The sequence below is a fragment of the Mustelus asterias genome, chromosome 8 (assembly GCF_964213995.1).
Source record: "Mustelus asterias chromosome 8, sMusAst1.hap1.1, whole genome shotgun sequence".
In the NCBI taxonomy this organism is placed as follows: Eukaryota; Metazoa; Chordata; class Chondrichthyes; order Carcharhiniformes; family Triakidae; genus Mustelus; species Mustelus asterias.
Genome location: NC_135808.1, coordinates 55,099,030 through 55,125,208, shown reverse-complemented (window position 1 = coordinate 55,125,208; position 26,179 = coordinate 55,099,030). Strand labels below are relative to the sequence as shown.

General features: G+C 41.2%; 1 protein-coding gene across 3 annotated transcripts in view; it reads right to left on the bottom strand.

Moving 5' to 3' along the window:
- dars2 (aspartyl-tRNA synthetase 2, mitochondrial) overlaps nucleotides 1–26,155 on the bottom strand; it is a 65,587-nt gene extending 39,432 nt beyond the window's left edge. The window contains exons 1-10 of one of the 3 annotated variants that reach the window (XM_078217988.1): nucleotides 25,883–26,155; nucleotides 17,611–17,710; nucleotides 16,618–16,684; nucleotides 16,002–16,103; nucleotides 13,707–13,802; nucleotides 9,993–10,116; nucleotides 9,162–9,208; nucleotides 2,326–2,432; nucleotides 913–982; nucleotides 462–641 (exon numbers count right to left, since the gene is read on the bottom strand). In XM_078217988.1, the coding sequence (XP_078074114.1) occupies nucleotides 462–641; nucleotides 913–982; nucleotides 2,326–2,432; nucleotides 9,162–9,208; nucleotides 9,993–10,116; nucleotides 13,707–13,802; nucleotides 16,002–16,103; nucleotides 16,618–16,684; nucleotides 17,611–17,710; nucleotides 25,883–26,033 (1,044 nt within the window). In that variant the 5' untranslated portion in view covers nucleotides 26,034–26,155. The remainder of the gene's footprint in view (nucleotides 1–461; nucleotides 642–912; nucleotides 983–2,325; nucleotides 2,433–9,161; nucleotides 9,209–9,992; nucleotides 10,117–13,706; nucleotides 13,803–16,001; nucleotides 16,104–16,617; nucleotides 16,685–17,610; nucleotides 17,711–25,882) is intronic. The other 2 variants (XM_078217989.1, XM_078217991.1) reach the window with 2 other exon arrangements.
- Between the last annotated feature and the right edge of the window lie 24 nt (nucleotides 26,156–26,179).

Sequence of the window (26,179 nt, the reverse complement as noted above, 5' to 3'; positions counted from 1 at the left end):
TCAATTTAAAAATTCTCACCTTTACCCTTCCCTATCTCTGTAACCTCTTACAGCTCAGCAATCCTCCATTTCTAGCCTGCATTGCCCCACAATTGGCACCCATGTTTTGATCTGCATTTGCCGAAACTCTGGAATTCCTTTCTTAGATTTCTCCATCACTTTCTTTAAGTTGCTCCTTAATTATTCGAATGTTTCCTTATGCAGTTTGCTAACAAATTTTGTTTGTTTCAGACCTTTGTAACATTTCACTACTTTAAAGGTACTAAAACATGCAAGTTTTTGTTAAAAGTCTCAGAAGATACAAAGCAGCAGTTTGGAGTGGCTCTTTTCCTTCTCTTGCGAGAGAGAAACACTGTTCCACAGCATCTCTCCCAGTTTGTTATTAAATTAAAAATATATTTCAGGGTAACTAATTTCTAAAGATAGTTTAAAAGTATGCATCTTATCCCGAGAGAACTGACCTTCATTCCAAATCGAGTGTCAGGTTTGTCGACGCCATAACTGTCCATGGCCTCTGCATAAGTCATTGATGGGAAAGGTGTTTCGATATCTCCTTTTTCCTCCGGCCAGGAGTACTGTATCAGCCCTTCAATCAGCTTCTGAATCCTTGCCTGGTCTACAAAGGACATCTCAATGTCGATCTAAAATGCACACAAGGAGATCAGTGATAAGTTAAACAATATTTCTACTATCAGTTAGGTGAAGAAGCAACATGCCGACTTCAGAAGCATTCATTTTTAGCTAGTGATTACAGCAAAATTGTCAGATAGTTTACTAAGTTTTTATATTTATATTCACTATTTAAGTGGAATAATTTGTCACCACAATGTCATCAATACTCACAATATAAAGGATTTTAAAAAATATTCCTATCCCATCTTTTCTTTGAAATCCAAACTCACCATAGCTCACCTGGGTAAACTCAGGTTGTCGATCTGGCTTTGAGCCCTCATCTCTGTAACAGCGAGCCACTTGAAAGTACCTGCAGAGATACTGTTGTAAGTGAATCAGCACAATACATGTCCTTAATACTACTTTTAAAAAAAATATTAACACACGCACACAAAATAAAACTTAAAGGAAAATTGTAGGCCTATGCTTGCTTGTTGATATCCGGTCAGTAATTTTCCTCATTAAGGAGGAAATTTCACCCTTCAACATCCAATAGCCACAAACTCTCTTCTTTTTGGTTCACTGTTACGGTAAGGCAGTGATACTGATGACTAAGGTAACGATATCCCATGAACTTTCACATTTACCGCCTGTAGCACATTCTGCTGCCCGACAACTGCAATTCTGCATAGGGATTGGACAGAGCATGAGAACAACAGTTTCTGCACTGATCAAAGGAATAACAAATCACTTTCCCATACGTATGACGTTATTCAGCAAAACATTTGGATGAGTTCGCAAGTTTAATGACAAGAGTTAGCCCAGGCTGATGACCACAACTTTACTGCTATTTACTTCATGCTGAATTATAGAACCAAATTCATAATGGCACTGGCAAATATTTGTTCTGTTCCGAAATGGCTATCCCTTCCTCCTCCATAATGCTCCCGAACAGATTGAGCATTATAATGGATCCATAATGATTTTGGTGAACTGTCAGTGTTCATCATCATTACCATTCTGGAAGTGACCATAATTTCAGGATATTGGGTATATGTGGATTAACTTGGAAATCCTGACGTTGCAGTCTATAACTTTGGATTTTATTATAGGCTGCGCTGTGCCCACCCCACTATTGACACAGGTGTCACAGACTGAGAATTTGTGTAGTTCAGTAGAAATCATAGAAACCCTACAGTGCAGAAGGAGGCCATTCGGCCCATCGAGTCTGCACCGACCACAATCCCACCCAGGCCCTACCCCCACATATTTACCCGCTAATCCCTCTAACCTATGCATCTCAGGGGCAATTTTAACCTGGCCAATCAACCTAACCCGCACATCTTTGGACTGTGGGAGGAAACCGGAGCACCCGGAGGAAACCCACGCAAACACGAGGAGAATGTGCAAACTCCACACAGACAGTGACCCGAGCCGGGAATCGAACCCGGGACCCTGGAGCTGTGAAGCAGCAGTGCTAACCACTGTGCTACCGTGCCGCCAGTAGTGCGTTATTTTGGATTAAGTGATAAATGCATATTGGAAAGTATGTGCAAAAGGCCACAATCAATAGCTGATAGTCACGTGGCCTGCTTTTCCTTTCATATTGTGCCTAAATATATAGATTTCATATTAAATCCTATTGTAGTTATTCCTATGAGACCAAATCAACACTTTGATTATTCTAACATTCACAATTAGCTTTGTGCTTACCTATCCAATCCTCCCACCATCAACAGCTGTTTGAATTGTTGAGGGCTCTGTGGGAGACAGTAAAACTTGCCCGGCTCCCTTGAGGGCACCACAAATTCCTTGGCTCCCTGCAGAACAAGCAACAAAGCAAATCCTGAGAAAGTTTATATTGTGCTCTTGACAATCTTATTATGAACAGCATCCAGTTTACATTTATACAGTACTTATACAGATTATAGTGCAGTCAAGGGCCCTTCATCACATGGCTCCCTCTCCAATTTCACTGTCAAATACCAATTTTGATTTTCTATAAGACAGAACATATGAACATAAGTTAGGAGCAGTAGACTCTCGGCTCAAGTCTACTCCGCCATTCAATAAGGTCATGGCTGATGTGATTGCAACTCCAACCCCACATTCCTGCCTACCCCGATAAACTTTCATCCCCTTGTTGATCAAGAAACCATCGAGCTCTGCCTTAAAAATATTCAAAGCCTCTGCTTCCATCACCTTTTGAGGATTTGATTTTGATTTGATTTATTATTGTCACATGTATTAGTATACAGTGAAAAGTATTGTTCCTTGCACGCTATACAGACAAAGCATACTGTTCATAGAGAAGGAAATGAGAGTGTGCAGAATGTAGTGTTACAATCATAGCAACAGTGTAGAGAAAGATTAACTTAATGCAAGGAAGGTCATTCAAAAGTCTCATGGCAGCAGGGAAGAAGCTGTTCTTGAGTCGGTTGGTACATGACCTCAAACCTTTGCATCTTTTTCCTGACTGAAGAGGGTGGAAGAGAGAATGTTCGGGGTGTGTGGGGTCCTTAATTATGCTGGCTGCTTTGTTGAGGCAGTAGGTAGTGTAGGCAGTAGTCAATGGATGGGAGGCTGGTTTGCGTGATGGTTTGGGCTACATTCACGATCTTTTGTAGTTTCTTGTGGTCTTGGGCAGAGCAGGAGCCATACCAAGCTGAGATACAACCAGAAAGAATGCTTTCTATGGTGCATCTGTAAACGTTGGTGAGAGTCATAGCTGGCATGCCAAATTTCCTTAGTCTGAGAAAGTAGAGGCGTTGGAGGGCTTTCTTAACTATAGTGCTGGCATGGGGGGACCAGGACACGTTGTTGGTGATCTGGACACCTAAAAACTTGAAGCTCTCAATTCTTTCCACTTCATCCCCATTGATGTAGACAGGGGCATGTTCTCCTCGACACTTCCTGAAGTCGATGACAATCTCCTTCGTTTTGTTGACATTGACGGAGAGATTATTGTCGCCGCACCAGTTCACCAGATTCTCTATCTCATTCCTGTACTCTGTCTCATCATTGTTTGAGATCTGACCCACTACGGTGGTATCGTCAGCAAACCTGAAAATTGAATTGGAGGGGAATTTGGCTACACAGTCATTGGTGTATAAGGAGTATAGTAGGGAGCTGAGAACACAGACTTGTGGGGCACCGGTGTTGAGGATGAGAAGATTGTTGCCTATCCTTATTGATTGTGGTCTGCGAGTTAGGAAGTTCAGGATCCAGTCGCAGAGGGAGAAGCCGAGGCCCAGGCCACGGAGTTTGGAGATGGGTTTTGTGGGAATAATGGTGTTGAAGGCTGAGCTGTAGTCAATAAATAGGAGTCTGACATAGGTGTCTTTGTTATGTAGGTGTTCCAGGATTAAGTGCCGGGCCAGGGAGATGGCGTTTGCTGTGGACCTATTGCGGCGGTAGGCAAACTGTAGTGGAGCCAGGTAGTCTGGGAGACTGAAATTGATTTGAGGAAGAGAGTTCCAGAGACTCATGACCCTCCCAGAGAAAAGATTTCTCCTCTTCTCTGTCTTTAATGAGCCACCCCTTATTTTTAAACAGTTACCCTTAGTTCTAGATTCTCCGACAAGCGGAAACCTCCTCTCCACATCCACCCTGTCAATAACCCTTAGGATCTTAAAAGTTTTGATCAAGTCACCTTACACTTCTAAATTCTAGTAGATACAAACCTTAATTCTCCAACCTTTCCTCATAAGACAACCCATCCATTCCAGGCATCAGTCTTGTAAACCTTCTCTAAATTGTTTCTAATGCATTTATATATTTCCTGAAATAAGGAGAACAATTCAGTACTTAATATACCAGTTGTGGTCACGCCAATGCCCTGAACAACTGAAGCATAATCTTCCTACTTTTGTAATCAACTCCCCTCACAATAAATGAAAACATTCCATTAGCTTTCCTAATTTCTTGCTGTACCTGTATACTAGCCTTTTGTTATTCATGCACTAGGATACCAAGATGCCAACGCATCTCAAAGCTCTGCAATCTCTCACCATTCAGATAAGCCTTTCTTTTTTTTTCCCTGTCAAAATGGACAAATTCACATTTGCCAACCTTAAACTCCATTTGCCAGGTTTTGGCCCGCTCACTTAACCTATTTACGTCCCTTTGTAGCTTCTGTATGTCCTCTTTACAGTTTATTTCCCCACCTATCTTTATGTTGTCAGCAAATTTAGTAACCATACATTCAGTTCCTTCATCCAAATTATAAAAAGTTCAGGCCCCAGCAGTGATCCAGTGGCACCGCACTTGCCACATCCTGCCAACCAGAAAAAAAAAATTACGCCAACTGTTTCCTGTTAATTAGCCGATCTTCAATCCATGCAATATGTTACCCCCTACACCATGAACTTTTATTTTAAATAATAGCTTTTGATGTGGCACCTTATCAAAGCCCTTATGGAAATCTAAGTACAGTACATCCACCAGTTTCCCTTTATCCACAACATATGTGACTCCTTCAAAGAAGTGCAATAAATTAGTTAAACATAATTTCCCCTTTCACCAAACCACGTTGACTCTGTCTGATTGCCCTGAATTTTTCCAAGTGTCCTGGACTTCAAAAGAATGGAAACAGTTCAAGAATCATAGAATCCCTACAATACAGAGAGAGGCCATTTGGCCCATCGAGTCTGCACCGACCACAATCCCACCCAGGCCCTACCCCCATATCCCTACAGTTGAACAATTTTAAGCACAATCAGTCACAAAATTACTTTTTCCAAGATTTATGCACCAGGTTTAATTATGTATTTTAGCAGAATTAAGAGATTTTTGGAGCAGTATTTAGCACGTGCTCTCTATTTTCCAGATGTTCAGAAGCATCCAACTCTCCTGGTCATAATCGGAGGAGAAAAGTGATGAGGCTCTTCCAAACAGATTATCTGTTTCAGGTTTATCACTGGTGGAGATCATGGCCTTGTAGCAGGAAGGCTTCTTTCATTGAGCCATATAACACTTATCCAGGTTGCCCATTGCTACTAAATGGAGCTGGAAGAGTAATTATCGTTCTCCACTTCATGCTGTAGCATTTCTCATTTTTTCTCAATTTATAGACTTGATACTGGCGTTTTATTGCTTGGTAATTGTACTTTGATCAGAAGACATGTTACATTCATGATAATCACATCTATAGCTGTATGTGATGTAAACTGTATAGTGTGTTACACAAGTGCACAAGATAACATTAAAATAAGATAAGACTTCTCTCACTGCTGCATTTGCTAACTGCAATCTTTTCACTTACTTGAATAATTTTAGTGTAAAACCACCACTGAACTGCTGCACTGAAAATAGGATCCAGAATAAATCTGTCTGCATTTGCCAGATTATTGCAGCCTGGCAATTGTTTAACTTCAATGATTGCCACTGGAAGCATTATGTGAAAAATATGGACATAATGACAGTTGTTTACTCACTAATTGACACTTGACAAAGCCAGCTGAAACAATCCTCATATAAATCGAACTGGAACCTGGACTACTACTTTGAGAAAACACAAATTATACTTGAGTTTGATCTTTTATGAAACTTAACTATACTATGTCAGCAAGTGAGTAATAAAAAAAAAAATCTGCTGAAGTTACTGACTCATTGTCAGAAATTCCAAAGGGATTTCGAAGAGACTGAGCCTAATTTGGATGTGACATTGGAAGGAGCCACACAACAATTTTTTCCGTAAAATGCTCAAAACCTCATTCAATTTTGGCCAAATTTTAACATTCAGGTATAAAAGGGCTCTCCTCCTCTTCTTCAGAAAGAATTATGAACCTTTTCCATATATCTGAAGCCTACAATCATTTAGTTTAATACAAAATTAACACTTGACTACATGAAAACACTCAATTATCAACCTACCTGCTCCAGCTGGTTTGACTATAATGAACCTTAAAAGTAGCAATTCCTCAATACAGTCAATAATCAAACTCATTGTAACTTTATCATATTTTTCTGTTAATTAGTCACTGGTTCAAGTGGGAGCTTTTAAAACAACTTAGCTGTAAACATCAAGTAACTAATATATGTAAATGGAGAAATCCACCCACCACTGCAGCTTGGAAATCTGATTCAGAAGCAGTATTAGATTCCCAGCCTCTGCAGACATTAGAAATAAATTATATGCAGTTTTGCCTGCTTATTTTTTCTTCTCACTCTGAGTTTCCTCACTGTTTGTGAACAGAACTCCCACTTACCTGATGGAGGAGCAGCGCTCCGAAAGCTAGTGGCTTGTGCTACCAAATAAACCTGTTGGACTTTAACCTGGTGTTGAGACTTCTTACTGTGTGTTTCCTCACTCCAACAGACTGCTCCACTACAATGGAAAGGAATCCTATCTTGCCATATAAAACCCTTCACTTGCCAACATAAACTAAAGGAATCCACCATCTAAACTGCTGCCAAGTCTGTAGGCCTGAAGTCACAAGCAGGCTGGGTTATTTTTATTTTCTTGTGGGATGTGGGCATTGCTGGTTAAACCAACATTTATTGTCTATCCCCAATTGCCCTCAAGAAGGTGATGGTGACCCATCTTCTTGAACCATTGTAGACCACATGGTTTAGGTATACTCACAGTATTGTTAAGGAAGGAGCTGCAGCATGTTAAACTGGCGGCAGTGAAAGAACAGTGATACAGTTCAAAATCAGGATCATATGTGGCTGAGGAACTTGCAGGTGGTGATGTTCCCATGCATCGGCTGCCCTTGTCCATCTAGGTGGCACAAGTCGCGGGTTTGGGAGGTGCTGTCGAAAGAGAACTGGCAAATTGCTACACTGCATCTTGTAGATGGGACACTCTGCAGTCACTGTGCATTGATGGTGGAGGGAATGACTGTTTAAGATGGGAAGTTAATCAAGTGGACTGCTTTGTCTTGGATGTTGTCAAGCTTCTCACGTGTTTTTGGGGCTAAATTCATCCTGGCCAGTGGAGAGTATTACATTGCACTCCTGACTTGTGCCTTGTCGATGGTGAAACAAGCTTTGGGGAGACTGGAGGTACATTACTTGCCACAGAGTTCCCAGCCTCAGATGATCTTGCAGGCACTGTATTTATATGCCTGCTCCAGTTCAGTTTCTGGTCAATGGTAATCCCCAGGATGTTGATGGTAGGGGACTCAGTGATGATAATGCCATTGAATGTCAAGCCTGGTACTTGTGGTGTGAATGTTACTTGCTACTCATCAGCATGAATGTTGATCAGGTCTTGCTGCATTTGGACATGTACCATATGCAGCAAGTCGTGACCAGTGTTGCACGGTCAGTTAACATTCTTGCTTCTGACCTTATTATGGAAGAAAGGTCATTGATGAAGCAGCTGTAGATGTTTGGTCCACAACACCACCCTGAGGAACTCCTGCAGCAAAGTCCTGAGATTGAGATGATTGACCTCCAACAATCACAACCATCTTCCTCAGTGCTAGGTATTACTCCAACCAGTGGAGACTTCCCCCCCACCCCATTTGTCATTGACTCCAGTTTTGCTAAGACTCCTTGATGCCACACTTAGTCAAATGCTGCCTTGATGATAAGGGCAGTCACCACCTTGAATTCAGCTCTTTGGTTCATGTTTGAACCAAGGCTGTAATGATAACAGGAACTGAGAAGCTCTGGAAAAACCGTAACTGAATGTCCATGACAGGCCTTGCTGTATAAGTGTTGCTTGTTGGACCATTGGAAAAACCCTATCAGTAAGCAGGTCTTGCTGTGTAAGTGCCGCTTGTTGGACGGGTTGAATTTGTCCTGTTTTTTGTGGACAGGACATACCTGGACAACTTTCCACATTGTCGGGTAGATGCTAGAGTTGTGGCTGCACTGCAACAGCTAGGCAAGGATCATGGCTAATTCTGGAGCAGAGGCTTTCAGTACTATTGCCGGAGTGTCATCCAGGCCCATAGCCTTTGCAGCATCCAGCCATTTCTTGAGATCACATGGGGTGAATCAAATTGGCCAAGACTGAAGGGTGACACAATGAGTACAGATACAAACACTGAGGGAATTTGAGAAAGTAACATCATGCTAAATGCAAGGAGGAAGGGTGGCGGGGGAAGTTACTGATATGTATTCCACTTAACATGACAATTACATCAAGAACAGCTCTCCTGCAACTTAGCAAGAAAATGCATCCTGTGGTGGGTAATGTACCCAGAGAGCTGAAAGTTGCCAGGACAATGTTAGTTATCTGACTCCAGTTAGAAAACAGTGAAGGCACAATGATTAGTTTTAAGCATTTGTAAAATAATAGTTAAATATAATTTCTCTCCACTGACCCTTGCATGTATACATTGAGCTCCACAGAGAGATTGAGGGGAGGAGGAAAATTAGAGGAAAGTAACTCTGGACTTCTCCTGAACACACTGTTGTGACCAAATCAAGAACATCACATGTCTTGAAGCAGGTAGCCCACCCATCACCTAGGGTTAGGAATGGTGTGTGATAGGATGGAGGATGAAAAAGGGTGAGAAAATTGTATACATTAGAAAATAAAATGTATGGGAGTATGGTGGGGAGTAGGAGGATAAATATTTTGCAGTACTTACTCCAGGAGTTTTTTTAAATAATGTTGGAGTCTCCACATCTACAAAACCTGAAAGACAAATTAAGAAGAAACAGTTAGGTACTGAATTAACATACTTGCTGAACATCACAACTTCACACAGATCCAATTATTTTGTGCATTTTTTGTGTGGCACAATTTTACCAAATTCTCAACTTTGCCAAAGAAGAGTGAACTGATTAATGTGCGATATAAATAAACACCAACTACTCCTGTATACGTAGAAAATCCAGTTGGGTCAGCTTGTAACAAGAGGCAATATTTAACAGAGATATTGAATAGTGTTGATTAAAGGCACAATCTAAGATGCCCTGTCCTGCCTCTATTGATTAGATGAGTAGCTAAAGTTACCAAAAATTAAGACTCAACAAGAGATCTGATTTAAGTTAGAAGTCATGGAATATGTATCTGTAACTTATGCCACCACCCGTCATGATGAGACATTCTCCTACTTGTGTTTAACACGATGTTACTTACTCAAATTCCCTCGGCATTGTATTTGCACTTTGCCAACTCTGCTACTTTCATCCTGCTATATTTCAAACCTCTTATGTAGTGCTTTGCACACCCCTACATTTTTTTAACTGTTCTATGAATGGCTGGGTCTGAAAAAAACAATGTTTCTGACAGTGTTGCACTCCCTCAGCATTGATTTATGGTCAACCTAGGAGTGAACTTTAGGACTTTGAAGTGAGGCTTGAAAACAATAATACCTGGCTTAGTGGCAAGAGTGCTACTGCAGAACAGAATGGTAAAAATATATAAAGTGAGAAAATAAAGAAGGGCTAAATTGGATGGCAGTAATGTTTCCTACCGTGTAAATTACAGAGATACTCTCGCATTCTCATGACCATTTGGGAACGCAATCGTAAGCTGTACTGCATCTGGGAGCTTCTCAGGTCGAGGTAGCGGTGCTGCATGCGCAGTGCTTCGGACTTCTACAGAAAGGTAGAAATGCAAAATTTTAAAAAACCCAATATATCAGAAGGTGGCAAAACAACTTAAAATACAATACGTTACAGCACAGGAGGCCATTTTGCCTATTGTGCATGTGCCAGTTCCTTGAAAGAATGATCTAATTAGCCCCATCCCCTGTCTTTCTGTGGAGCCATAAACATTTTACCTTTGCAAGTATAAATCACCCCTTTCAGGCAACTAATCCCAGATTATAGCAACTCACTCATGACAAACATTTATTCTTATCTGTCCCCTGGTTCTATTGCCAGAGGGGAAATAGGATATATTGTTAATGATTAATCTTCTTTCACCTTCTCCCGTTTTACTTGGGCTTTCCACAATGCTGGTTGGTCATCCTTCTCCACCTCTTCCTGTCAGTCACCCATTCCTCTTCCAATCCTGCTGCATTTAAGTCTCTTGCCACTGCATCTTTCCATCCGATCTTACAGCTTTCTCTTCTCCTTCTTTCTGGCCAACCCATCTCCATCAATGCCTCACCAGATTTCCTCTCTCCTCTGCATCAGGTGACCATACCATTTCAATCTCTTCTTAGCTACTTTCTTTGACACTCCCACAATCTTCACACCTTCTGATTCATTGTTTCCTGATTTTCTACTTTCTCATTACTTCACAATTCCATCTCAGCATCTGCATCTCATTAGTATCCAATCGTTGTTCCTTTCTTCACAATGCTGTCCAAGTTTCTGCACTATATAACAAGGCTGGTCTCACATCTGTCTTATAGATTCTTCATTTCAGGTGATACCTTTCTTAGTATCTGTATGAAATACAGAAAACCTCTGTATATCAGTAGAGTCAGTCAGTCTTGTGTATAATCTGGAGAGAACTAAGAGCAATAAATCTACTTTAGAAAGTTCTTCAGTATAGAAACTCTCAGTAGTTCAGTGTGTTAAGGCATTAAGCCATGTTGTCTGGAACGGATTCCTAGCCCAAATTGAATTAGATTATTTCAGTTGGGTCACAGCTGAAGGCATTACTAATAGCCTGGATGCCTCTGGGTCCAGAGCGATACTGCTGTTGGAGCATCACAGCTGGACATTTGCCAGATGACAACAAAACTAGGATAGAATGTGCTGAGTCTTATGATCAAACAGGCCATCAACATTCATTGTCCAAACTCAAACAAACAGTCTCTTGGCTGCCTCCAGCCTATAGAAGTCACTGCCTTTGGAAGAGTTGGGGCAGAAGAGAAAAACTGCAGGAATGGGTTAAGAAACCCTTTCAGAATACCAGCTATATAATGCATAGTTATGAGTTTATCATAATATAAACCAGAAGGATACTTTCTTTAGAAGAACTGGAATTGCATTTATATAACACTTTAGGATACCACAGAGATCATGAAGCATTCACTGTTGTTATGCACAATTTGCAAGACTTCCATCAGTTCTTTAAGGATGAGATCAGAAACTCCAAGGTATATTATGAAGTTAGCCTACACCCTAACTTTATGATTTGATTTTGGCATCAGGGTGAAAATAAGGTGTTTCACACCAGGCATGATTCATGACCCATTAGGAAGCTTGTATCAAAACAAACTTTATTTAAGAACACAGTTGGAATATAACAAAAAGAATTAGCATAATATTTACCAATTAAAATACTTAAACATGACGAAGTATTAACAGCTACCCATCTCCCAGCTCTAGTTTCAAAATAAGCAACATTCCTCCCCCAAAGAATCAACACAAAAACAGAAATGCTCACGTGGACACTAGATTTCCAGCCTTTTAACAGAGACAGAGATCCAGACAGACACCTGTCTTCTGACTCTCATACAACCACCTTCAGAAAAAAGATCCACCCCAAATAGCAAAATCTCAGAGAAAGAGACAGATTCCAGTTTCCAACTCGAGAGAGAGAAAGAGAGACACTGCTCTCTAACAACTCCGAGCAGCATCTAAGCTTGATTTCTCTGTGTAAGCCTAGCTCCACCCAGTTATCTGATTTTTCTGTCAATCAACCTAATCAAGTCCTATTCTGCAAAATCCCAGGGGAAACACTAAGCACAACAGAACAGCATTAGTCCAGATTAAAACAAACATTCTAGCCATTAGGAGAAATTATGTTGCTGCAGTAAAAATACAGGGCTGCCGATACAGACCCGCCGATACAGACCCAGCAGCACCCATGTTAATAAAACAAACTGCTAAATCAGATCCTGCATAAAAAACATGATCCAAATACATTACCTAAAGTCAAAAACAATAAGAATTAGCATAACTTTTACCAATCAAAATACTTAAATATGGCACAGTATATTTCTTAACAGCTAGCTATCACTAGTGTTCCAATTTAGCAGTCTCCCCCATAGATATGAATCCCTTCTTTAGAACCAGTTAGCACAGAAACCAAAGATGCTTACATAGGTACTAAATTTCCAGCCTTTTTACTTCTGGATAGAGATCCAGACAGCAGTTTTCAGAGTAAGATATATCCTCAAAACAGCAAAACTTCAGAGAACTAAACCTAGTCTCTGGCAGCTCTCCAGAATTGAAAGAAAAGAGAGATACTGCTCTCTCAACTCAAAAGCAGCATCTAAAAAAAGCAATTAAGCTTGAATTCTGTGTATTTACCTTGTCACATGACCATACCTGTCAATAATCCAAATTAAACCTCACTCTGCAAAATCCCAGGGAAACACCAAGAACAGCAGAACAGCATTAGTTCAGATTAAGCAATTATGTTGCTGCAGCAATTAGAGGGAATGCTGAGTGTAGACAGAATGGCTCTGAGTGCATAGAACTGTTACAACATATCCACGCACAAGAACATGACTCAAATACATTTCTTAAAGGCACAGTATCATCACACAGTAGAGTCATTCTGTGTAATAAATGAGCAGTTTACCCACAGGAAGAGAGAAGAGGAAAAACAACTTGCAAAATAAAAAAAATAGGCCAGGGTGCCCAGCTGTGCTACAAGTAGCTGTTTAGGTGATGATGGTTATGTAGAGATAAGAAACATTTAAGAACCATCAGCTTCAAAGTACAGAAAGGATGGGTTAATGTATTGCCAGAAAGATCCAAAATGTAATATTTGGTTCGAGGCAAATTAACTGATCCCAATAGGAGTGGCAGTTGGAGACTTCAATTGACTTCAGTGTTTTTGAGTTAGTGAAAGGAAAGGTTGGCCATGATTCCTATTTCAGATCACAGTCTGGTGAACTGTGTTGAAAGCTGTGAGGCTGTTGAGTGAAGATTGGTTTGGGCACTGCTACAATCTCTACCATTCCTCTTACATTCTGGCAAGATTCATATAATGAGTTGATTTAGAAAAAATATCAACTGGGTGACTTATTGGATAGGTGGAAACATTTGGTATCAAAAGCCAATATAAGACAACAGGCAACAACTTCATACCAGGGAGAAAACTAAATGGAAAATGCCAGGAATTCAAACAGATATCATAATCTTTTGAGTTAACGGTTAGATATCGTGACAGAAAAATGGGATAAAGTGTACTGAGTTTCATGAGGAGCAAGAAAAAGGTGTGAAATGTAAGTACACACCAAAGTTGCTTCTGTTTTTGTTTCAACTTCAGAACTCACCTTTACAAGTTCCTTGGTTTCAAAAGGCAGCTTCCTGCATCTATTCAAAATTTCAACATGCTGCATTTGCACTTCAATTTTACCTGTTGGCATCTCCTAAAATGTAAAAGGTAATCTGTCAAATAGAACAGAGTTTGCACCATCAAGACAAAACCATACTGAAATTTGCACAACAAAAAGAAAATATCCAGGATAAAACAAAACATAGATCTCTGAAGACAGCAGGGCAGGTAGGTAAGGTGGTTAAGGCGGCAATGGGATACTTGCCTTTATTAACCAAGACACTGTCTTCTGACTCTCATACAACCACCTTCAGAAAAAACCAAGACACTCAATATAAGAGCAGTGAGGTCTGAGAAACATGTACCAACCGATCCAATAACAGCTTCTTCCCTGCTGTCATCAGACTTTCTTCTTCACCCCATCTGTAACTGCAACACTATATTCTGCACCCTCCTTTCCTTCTTTGCTATGTACTCTATGAACGATGTGTTTTTGTCTGTATAGTGCGTAAGAAACAATACTTTTCACTGTATGCCAATACATGTGACAATAATAAATCAAAAGATTATGTTGGAGCTGGTTAGGCCACAGCTGGAGTACTATGTGCAGTTCTGGTCGTCACACTACAGGAAGGAAGTGACTGCGCTAGAGAAAGTGCAGAGGTGATTCACCATGACGTAGCCAATGCTGGAGCATTTCAGCTATCAAGAGAGACTGGATAGGCTGGGGTTGTTTTCCTTGGCTGAGGGGGACCCGACTGAGGTGTACAAAATTATGACGGACATAGGTACAGTGAATAGGAAGGAACTTTTCCCCTTAGCAGAGGCCAATAATCAGGTGGCATATATTTAAGTAAAGGGGTGGGAAGTTTATAATAAATGTGAGGGAAAACATTTTCACCCAGCGAGTGGTGGGAACCTGGAACTCACTGCCTGAAAGGATGGTAGAGGGGGGAAACCTTCACAACATCTATGAAGTATTTAGGTGAGCACTTGAAATGCTATAGCATACAAGGCTACAGACCAAGTGCTGGAAAATGGGATTAGAATAGATAGGTGCTTGATGACCGGCATGGGCACGATGGGCTGAAGGGCCTCTTACCGTGCTGTAAAACTGTATGACTCTAAAATGCACAATTTCTGAGTGGCCCAAAGTTTCAGCACTTTTTCATAAGAATTAACTGCAAAACCTAGCTTGACACTTCAGTAGCGTATTATCACACAAAATGAAGATCAAACACAAAAAGTCAAGATCAAGTAGTCTTCAGGTGAAGCAGCATTATTGAGCAGGAGATAGATTGATCAGGTCAAGCATTCAGTCTGCACTTTTTAACCATTTACTCTGCCTATTTGTCCAATTTACATTATTATTTATAGTTAAATAGCAAAATGCATGCATAGGTCAGGCAGCTGGGACACGTAAAGTTGAGGCACCATAATGCTACCACTGCAAAAAAGAGGCAATTACTGCTTGACAAATTCACATCAGCAATTTTCATTGTAAGCATGGACATGAGAATTTATCATGGAAATAGTTGACAATAGGAAGTAACATTTTCTAAGCAGGAGGAATACAAGATTATTTAATATATTATGCAGATATTTTGATGTTTATTTTCATTGTTTTGATAAAGCTATATTACTAATGAACAGCATCAGACTAGCATTTCTGTAAGAAAATGCCTTTGAACAGCTTTGTTTAAAATATGATGTTAAATTAAACAACAGATGCACTGTAACTTGTTATAGCATAGCCTTGGGAAGCAGAAATTAAATGGAGGTAGAGAGAAAGATAGTGTGGTGAGTCAAGCTGCAACCAATTGCCACAATCTGGTGGACGGCACAGAGGTATTTCTGTACCAAAACACACTGTCATGTGGCTTTATGTCTATGATTCCTCAGATTAAATTCCCAGTCTTTGGGTGTGCTTATAGAACAGTGGATGGACACTGTACAGAGGAACAAAGCAGCCTTAATATTACTGGTTCAGAAATGACAGTGGCAGGTCTAAGAGTGGGTGTTACAGGGAATGGGGCCTGCAGCAGAAAAGTATGAGCTAAAACAAAGCGTGAATAAGCTCTCATCTAATGGGGGAATGAACACAATTGGGTTGACGTATATTGTAGAATCTTGGGAAGATGTATGCATCTTAATAGTTTATAATCCTGACACACGTCATTGGGTAAACAAAGCAGTTAACCTAGAGGCATATATTGGCAAGAGCCCAAGAAGAACTATATTCATCACTTAAAATTTTTCAGGGACACAGGAGGTACAGAAATAAATAACTGACCAGATTGGCTTGTCCTGGTGGTCGGGAGATAACTGTTCCAGTGACAGTAATTACAGATTCAAGAGTAAGTTCACACAATATCTTCTTGAGGTGTGCTGTGGACTGTGGAGAAAGGTATCATAACAAAGTTCAAATGTGAAATCCCAGCTTTAAAGTGACAATAAAAATTATTTTTTGTAAAAATGTGTAACAATGAGTGGATCTCGAGCAGCAAATGCAAATTGCATTGCCAGTCTAAAGAGCAGAGTTTTACAAATGCTGCCGCCCAATAATGCAATGAAATGGTAGGCTGTGGGCTTCTGCCCACCTGTGACATTGAATGAAACCCTGAAGAGTCACTGAGTCTTTTCCAAACTGGGAGAGAGGCAAAGAGACTCCAGCATTATTATTTCAGGGCAGTGGAATCTCAGCCAGAGGGCTGTTCAAGAAGAGAGAATAAAAACAAAATGCTCATGCTTGGGAATAACTTGGCTCAAAACTTTAACAAATTTAACATTCATAAAACATTAAGGGATTATATCTTTAAACTCTAAACCTACTGCTTTACCATAACAATTCAGTAAATATAGCAGTGGTAGTCACTGTCATAAATTTGCTAAGCTCAAAATCCACTTACCTTCTCCTGTGGTATAACAATTTGTGTTAATCCATCAAAATCTCTCAGCACAATGAAGACACCCTGTCTGAATAAACATAAAAATAGTTAATGACACAAAGCATCAAGAGACACAGTTTTCAATTGCATACCACATTTCAATATTATGTTGTTCACTCGCCCTCGCTACAGCCCATTCCTCAGTTAAGAGGGCCAGGAGTTAGGGCTGATCTGCTCTCTGGCTTCTTCCAGTGCTACATGTTAACTAGGTGACTTTTTTAAAAAGTGGACAGGGATTCCAACTGCTGACCTGCAGCACATCTGTGACCACAGGGAAACATTGGCAGACAATGTGGAGCTCTTCATATTTCTTACTTGTCCAGGAAAGTAAGGGAAAGAGCTAGCAACATACATGGAGATACCGACAGAGAGTGAGAAACAGCAATACTGATGGGAAGGTCAGGCTAAGTATTTGTTGTTCCTTAAAAAAACAATGCTAGTATTTTATTCATTCTCATTCCTAATCCCTTTGTATGTCATTTGGAAAGCCTGAGCATATAATAATGTTGAATAGAAACAGGCGTTAACATTTCTAAAACTTAGGGAGATGGTCTGTACAGCACTTTAGAGCAGAACTGTGTGTAGGTTTGAAGCAGAGCTAGCCATCCATTCTCTCAAATGTGCATGGTAGGCTCGAGTCAAAAGTAAATGCTAAATAACAGTTCAAAGATGGAGTCAAAAAGTAGTCAGAGGGCAGTCTTTGTTCTTTAGATCATAAAATATTTCTTCATGGAACAAGAGCAAAATTTTCTGTATTGTGAATCATTATAAGGAGTTTGTTATGTAAAAGTTGACATAAAAATCAAATAGATTAGACAAAGTATATCTTATTACTGATTTAGATTTTATCAGTTAGCACTCTTTAATATTCAAGATATTCAATATGTAAATATGTTAATCCCTATCCTTATAATTGGTACAAATCAGTAAAGGAACAAAAGACTGCGTACGTACCTCTGATATTGAACCCAGCCACAGAGCCTGACCTCTTGACCGATGTGGGCAGTACATAGCTCCCCACAGGTATGAGTCCGAAAGGCAAAACTATTCAGGTCTGAACAGAAAACAAAAATTTCATGGAGCAATCGCCAAGAATACAATTTAATACCACATGGAACCACTGAATGCTAATGCCTATTGGCAGCACTTTGAAAATTCACATTGTTTCAGGTGGCATAGTGCCATTTGAATGCTTTATGTCCACAATTCCTCTCGGGTGAACCACTGCTTTTAGGCAGGGAGTCAGATGGGAAAGCTGAAGAGAAAATCCACGAAATGTTGGGAATCCAAAATAAAAACTAACATTTCTCATGCACAGCTGGTCTGATGACAGATGAAACCCTGATCATTCTTATTATTATTCGAAAGGAAAAGACAAAGCATTTTGCAGCACCCCAAACAGAAAGGGAGAGAGCGAGAGAGAGGCTATCTGAAAGAGGATCTGCTAGTTTTTATTGCTTGCTGCCCAGGCCCAGAATAGTGCAAGACAAACTAACAGATGTTCAAAAATACATGCTTTGAAGTAGTCTTCTTGCTGGATGATATGGGGCTTAGAGTAGCAATTCTATCAAAGGCCCCCATATAACCTGATAATTTGAAACTGGAGGTTTCACATATTATGGAATACCCAAGGTTGCATTTCTGTCTGTACCTCCCTTCCAAGAACACATTTGATAAAACATTTTTGGAAAAAGTTCATGCTTAGCTTAGTGAAATTGAAAATTCTGAATAATATCATGGTGGCACAGTGGTTAGCACTGCTGCCTCACAGCAGGGATCCGGGTTCAATTCCGGCATTGGGTGACTGTCCATGTAGAATTTACACATTCTCCCCCATCCTGCGTGGGTTTCCTCCAGCTGGTCCAGTTTCTTCCCACAGTCCAAAGATGTGCAGGTTAGATGGATTGGCCATGCTAAATTGCCCCTTAGTGTCCCAAGTTGTGTAGGTTAGGGGGATCAGTGGGGTAAATGCATGGGGTTAGGGGGGGGGGGGGGGGGGGGGGGAGAGAAACAGAACATTTTTAATTTTGAAATTAGATATGTTTATAAATAGTTGAGGACAAGCTGCTGCTATTTTATTTCCGTAGGTTGGGCTAGAATTCAACCCAGACTGATGGAACAAAGGTCTTTTCTTTCTTGAACTGATTCTGGGCTTTCTCAGCCCCTACTTGGCATTAGCACACACCAAAAATTGGCAATGACTGGATTCAGAGAGGTTACATGGTTTGGCTGTGAATGTAAAAACAGTTTGCACTAGTACAGTAAGGGCACCCTATTGATGTTTGGACAGACTAAAGGAAGTATTGCTCAATTATTGACTACACCAATTTGCATTAACACAACATCCTGGTTATGTTAAAAAGATGTCCAAAGACTGGAAAGCTTTGGACGTCCAAAGACGTAGCACTGGAAAAAGCATTCCCCCCCACCCCCATCTCCCACATTCACTGGCATATTCATTTCAAACACAATTAAAATAAACACACTAAAGTCTGCCTGTGGATCAATTCACATTCCATAAAGTTTTACAGTTTCTTCAAGTCTGTTCACAGCTGAAGGAACAGAAAAATAAAACATTTTATACCCTTTACGCTGTAAATACATATACAATCTACATAGACTCAGTCATCGGGTGTTTGAAATAGTTTCATAGAGATTTCATAAACTAAGAGAACAGAATTCAATTATCTCACAATAAAAGCAAAATACTGTGGATGCTGGAAATCTGAAATAAAAATTGAAAATGCTGGAACACCTCAGCAGGTTTGGAGAGAGAAACAGAGTTAATATTTTGAGCCTGTATGACTCTTCATACAAACTCAAAACATTACCTCTGTTTCTCTCTCCACAGATGATGCCAGACCTGATGAGCTTATACAGCATTTTCTGCTTTTATTTCAGTTTTAATCTCAACTTCCCAGCTCACTTGCAGGTGAATTAAACTCCTATGATTATCAAAAGTCATGACATCACTTACATCCAACAAAACTGAGGATTGGTTGCTGGGAGGAGGGGGAATAGGGGAAGACACCTGCTACAAAACATGTTTAGGCCAAAGAAAATCAGTGTATGGACCTTCAACATTCTCCTCCTTAAATAATAAGCTGCATGAAAACAGACAATGAAAATGCAATGGGAAGAGCTGACATTTTCAGAGAGCAGTCTTGGATGCCTCCAAGTGGCCAGATATTTTAGAACAGCACTGAAGCAGCCTGTCATAAAGCTTGTGAGGAAAAGCACAGGGGGGTTTTTCTTAAAAAAGGAAATTTATTTTCAGTCCATAAAACATCCAATCCTTAAACAGAGTTAGCAAAATCTGATTGTTCAAGCAGATACTTAAGATCCCACAGTACTACTTAAAGAGCACAGTATTCTCCTGGTACTCTGGCCAACATCTTTCCTCATCCAGTACACCAAAAAAGAAATCAGCTCATTGCTTTCAGTGCATGTTCATCCGCAGAAGGACAGTCATGGAGTCTATGTAATAGTCACTTCACTTGAAAATAATTCATCATGATTTGAATCACTTTGAGGTGAGTCCAGACAAATGAAAATATTCATCACAGTGTCAAAAACATTCATTTTCCAGCTTTGCAATAGGTAATGCCACAAATCTGTCCTTTTTTCCCTTGGTAGCATGTTAAGTTGATGTCTGCCTTTCACGTGGATGTAAAAGATTCAATGGAAATATTTCAAAAAGCAGGGGAGTTATCCTCTGTGTCTTGGCCAATATTTAACCTTCTATCAACATCACAGAAGCAGATTAACTAGTCATTATAACTTTGCTGTCCGTGGAGTTTACTGTGTGCAAATTGGCTGCCACGTTTATCACAATACAACAGTGACTCTTCTCTAAGACAGGGCTTGGGATCAAGGACAACTTGCTTTCACTCGAATTCAATGGGGTCTGAAATGGCAGAGAAGGCCAATGCACAATTTGAATAGTGGCTACATTTCAGGGGGAGGCTGTGGTAATGTCACTGGACTAGTAATCCAGAAGCCCAAGCTAACACTCTGGAGACTTGGGTTCAACTTCTACCATGGCAGCTAATAGAATGTAAATTCAATTAAATGATAAATCTGGAATTGAAAGCAAGTTCCAGTAATGGAGACCATGAAACTATCAATAGTCATAAATATCCATCTGGTTCAAGAATGCCTTTTAGGGAAGGAAATCTGCCCTCCTTGCCTGGTTTAGATATGACTCCAGGCCCACAGTCAATGTGCACGACTCTTAAATGCCCCAGCCAGCCACTCAGTTGTATCAAACTGCTACAAAGTCACGGATCACCTAGGATGAACCAAGGCACCCGAAATGATAATGACAAACCCAGCCTGTCTACGCTACCTGCTGTCTCGGAAAAGCAGCCAGCATAATTAAGGACCCCAGGCACCCTGGACATATTCCCTTCTGCCGTCGGGAAAAAGATACAAAAGTCTGAGGACACGTACAAGCCGACTCAAGAACAGCTTCTTCCCTGCTGCCATCAGACTTTTGAATGGACCTACCTCACATTAAGTTGATCTTTCTCTACGCCTTAGCTATAACTGTAACACTACATCCTACACTCTCTCCTTTCCTTCTCGATGAATGGTATGCTTTGTCTGTACAATGCGCAACAAACAATACTTTTCATTGTATACCAATGCATGTGACAATAATAAATCAAATCAAATAGCAGTGAGGACTCTGCAAAGTCCTACTTACAAACATCAACTTGGGAGATCTGTCTCCGACTAATCAAGCAACAGCCTAATACTGTTATACTCATAGAATCATACCTTACAATATACCAGACACGATCATCACCATCCTTGGGTATGTCGTTTCCATTGGCAGGACATACCCCCACCAGACAGGTGGTTCAGTGGTTTAGTCTGTAAGGAGTTCTCCTGAGAGTCCTCAACATTGATTCTCATGGCATCAGGTCAAACAGAGACAAGGAAACCTCCTGCTGGTAATGCCCTACCACCTCCCTGCCAATGCCCCATCCACCTGCTTAACCTCACCAGTCAGCAATCTGCCTATTGTAGATGCATCGGTCCATGACAGTGTTGGTAGGACTGACCACCACATTTCCCTTCTATAGATAAAGTCTTACCTTCACATTGAGGATACCCTCGGTTGTGTTCTGTGGCACTACCACTATGCTTGAAAATGGTATTAGAATAGATAGGTGCTTGATGGCCGGCACAGACATGATGGGCTAAAAGGCCTCCTTCCACGCTATATGATTCTCTAATGCAATGGGGGCGATTCTTCCAGCCCACTGCGCTGCTTTAGCAGCACAGCAGGCCGGGAGACTTAAGCGGAGGTTGTGTAACGGGCTTCCCAATGGACGCCACGGCCTCTGTGCATCTCAGATTTCCGGTATCAGCAGCTCTGCGCTAGAAATCGGCGTGGAGCTGAATAAATTATGCAGATGCTCATTTAAATCTTATCAGCGGGCCCAGGACTGAAGTTTCCAGGCCCGCCAGTTCCCCTGCCCGCCAGGAGTCTTTCACTCCAGCGGGTTTTACAACAGCTCCCCACTAGTGGCGCCCCAATCCCACTGGAGTGAAGGGGAGGGCCATGGAGGTCCCCCTGGAGGTCAGGGGTAAGGGCGTGCCCCCAGGCATTGCCAGCTTGGCAGTGCCAGCCTGGCACCCTGGCATTGCCCAGGGGACAAATGGCAATGCCCAGCCTCAGTTCTAAAAGGTTTACTCCTTTTTCTCAAACAATGACCCCTAGTTCTGTTTTCCCCCACATCAGGAACATTATTTCTAAATCTTTCTTGTCTAAGCATGTTAGAATTGTATAAGTTTCTATGAGATCCCCTCTCACTCTTCTAAACTCCAGTGAATATAATCCCAACTGACTTAGTCTGTCTTCATTTAACAGTCCTGCCATCCCAGGAATCAGCCTCATAAACCTTTGCTGTACTCCCTCTATAGTAAGGACATCCTTCCTCAGATAAGGACACCAAAACTGCACACAATACTCCAGGTGGGCCTCGTCAACACCCCATACAATCGCACTTAAAAACATCTCTAAGCCTATCCTCCAATCCTCTCACTATGAAGGCCAACATGTCATTTGCCTTCTTTACTGCCTGCTGTACCTGTGCGCTTCCTTTCAGCAACTGATGCACAAGGAGACCAAGGTCTCGCTGAGTATCCATCTCTCTCAATTTACACCCATTCAAGTAATAATCTATCTTCCTATCATTGTTATCAAAGTGGATAACCTCACATTTATCCACATTATATTGCATCTGCCATGCATATGCCCACACTCAGACTGTCCAAATCACACTGAAGCATCTCTGCATCCTCTTCACAGCTCACTCTCCCACCCAACTTTGTATCATTTGAAATCTGAAGATAATACATTTAATTCCCTCTTCCAAATCATTAATATAAAATGTGAACATTTGGGGTCCTAGCACAGATCCCCGCGGGACCCCACCAGTCAGTGCCTGCCAATCAGAAAAAGACTATTTTATGCTAACTCTTTGCTTCCTATCTGCTAAATAGGTTTCTATTCATCTCAAGGCATTACCGGTAATCCCATGCACTTTAACTTTACATAGTAGTCTGTTATGAGAAACCTTGTCAAAAGCCTCTGAAAGTCTTAATAAACCATTTCCACTGGTTCCCCTCGGTCAACTCTACTAGTTACACCCTCAAAAGAATTCTAATAGATTCGTCAAGCATGATTTGTAAATCCATGCTGATTTAGTCTGATTATATCACTACTTTCCAAATGCTGAGTTAGGAAATCCTTGATTATAGACTCCAGCAACTTTCCCAGTACTGACATTAGGTTTATTGCTCTATAGTTCCCCGTTTTCTCTCTACCTCCCTTTTCGAATCGCACATAGTGTTATAGAATATATTATTGCAGTTACCGATAGGGTGAAGAGAAAAATCTGCTTAATATATAATAGATCCATTCAAAAGTCTGATGGCAGCAGAGAAGAAGCTGTTTTTGAGTCAGTTGGTACGTGGTTGGATGATGCTCAGTTTGGGGTTCACCAGGGCCACTTGGCTCCTGACCTTATTACAGTCTTGATTCAAACATAAGACAAAACAACTGAACTCCAGAAGTAAGATGCTAGTGACTGCTCTTGACATCAAGGTAGCATTTGATCGAATGTGGCTTCAAGGAGCCCTAGTAAAACTGAAGCCAATGAGGATGGGGGGAAACTCTCCACTGCTTGGAATAATAGCTAGCACAAAGGAAGATGGTTGTGGTTATTGGAGGCCAATTATCTCAGTGGATTGCAGGATTTCCTCAGAATAGTGTCCTACACCCAACTATATTCAGCTGCTCTCCATAAGGCCAAAAGTGAGGATGTTCGTGATTATACAATGTTCAGTACAATTTGTGGCTCCTCAGTTACATAAAAAGTCCGCGTCCATATGCAACAAGGGCTGGATAACATTCAGGCTTGAGCCAAGTGGCAAATAATATTTGAATCAGATGAGTGCCTGACAATGGCCACCTCCAACAAGAGAGAATCAAACATCTCCCCATGACATTTACTTCTATTACTATCGCTGAATCTCCTATTATCAACATTTTGAGGGGGTCATCATTGACCAGAAACTGAACTGAACCAGTCTTATAACACAATGGCTACAGGTTGGGAATCCTGTGGCAAGGAATTCATCTCCTGATTTCAACCTGTTCACCATCTACAAGGCACAAGTCAGGAACGTGACAGAATGCTCTCCACTTGCCTGGATGAATGCAGCTCCAGGAACACTCAAGAGCTCAACACCATCCAGGCAAATCACTATCACTAGATCAGCATATCATGCGACACCTTAAGTATTCACTCCCTCCACCACTGATGTACCATGTACAAGATGCACTGCAGGAACTCACCCAGACTTCTTCGGCAGCACCTTCCAAACCCACGACCATGACATCTAAAAATACAACAGCAGCAGATACCTGGAAAGACCACCACCTGCAAGTTCCCTCCAAGTCACACACAATCTTGACTTGGAAATATATTGCTGTTCCTTCAATGTTGCTGGGTCAAAATCCTAGAACTCCCTCCCTATCTGTGGGTGTACCTACACTACAGGAACAGCAGCATTTCAAGAAGGCAGCTCACCACTACATTATAGAGTCACAGAGTCATAGAGGTTCACAGCATGGAAACAGGCCCTTCGGCCCAACTTGCCCATGCCGCCCTTTTTTTAAACGCTAAGCTAGTCCCAATTGCCCGCATTTGGCCCTCTACACCCATCTTACCTGTGTAACTGTCCAAACGCTTTTTAAAAGACAAAATTGTACCCGCCTCTACTACTATCTCTGGCAGCTTGTTCCAGACACTCACCACCTTGTGTGTGAAAAAATTGCTCCTTTGGACCCTTTTGTATCTCTCCCCTCTCACCTTAAACTATGCCCTCTAGTTTTAGACTCCCCTACATTTGGGAAAAGATATTGACTATCTAGCTGATCTAAGCCCCTCATTATTTTATAGACCTCTATAAGATCACCCCTCAGTCTTCTATGCTCCAGAGAAAAAAGTCCCAGTCTATCCAGCCTCTCCTTATAACTCAAACCATCAAGTCCCAGTAGCATTCTAGTAAATCTTTCTTGCACTCTTTCTAGTTTAATAATATTCTTTCTATATTAGGGTGACCAGAACTGTACACAGTATTCCAAGAGTGACCTTACCAATGTCTTGTACAACTTTAACAAGACGTCCCAACTCTTGTATTCAATGTTCTGACCAATTAAATCAAGCATGCTGAATGTCTTCTTCACCACTCTGTCCACCTGTGACTCCACTTTCAAGGAGCTATGAACCTGTACACAGAGATCTCTTTGTTCTGTATGTTCTGTATGTTCTCTTTGTTCTCAATGGCAATTAGGGATGGGCAATAAATGCTGGCCTAGCCAGCAACACCTACATCCAGTGCTGTCATCAGACTTTTGAATGGACATAATATTAAGCTGATCTTTCTCTGCACCCTAGGCTATGAATGCAACACTATATTCTGCACCATTTCCTTTCCTTCTCCCCTATGTATTCAATGAACGGTATGCTCTGTATAGTACACGAGAACCAATGCTTTTCACTGTACCCCAATACATGTGATAATAATAAATCAAATCAGTAAAAGGATGAGAAAAAAAATTCCATTGATGGTGATGGTCTTGTTGAGATGGAGAAACAGTCGATCTGTAAATGCAAGTCTACCTTCAGGATAACAAGGACCTCACCTGGTGCTGGTCTGGCAGCTCTGAGGGGCCGGCTCGGTGGAAAGCTCTGCCGAGGCTGGGCCTGCTCCGTGAGACGGGAGCTGCAAATGGTCCTGAGACCCACTGAGCGGAGGAAGACCCGGCCCAGGAGGCTCAGGCCCCGCATCGCCATGTTCCGAACAAAAAACAAGAACCAACTCTGGCTCCGAATATTCTCTCTCTCACTCACACATACAGTTCATCAACTGGAGTCGGCGCTGTTCTCACCTCGCTCCTCCTCTGACCTTTCACCCTACCAACAGACCGGGCCAATCGATT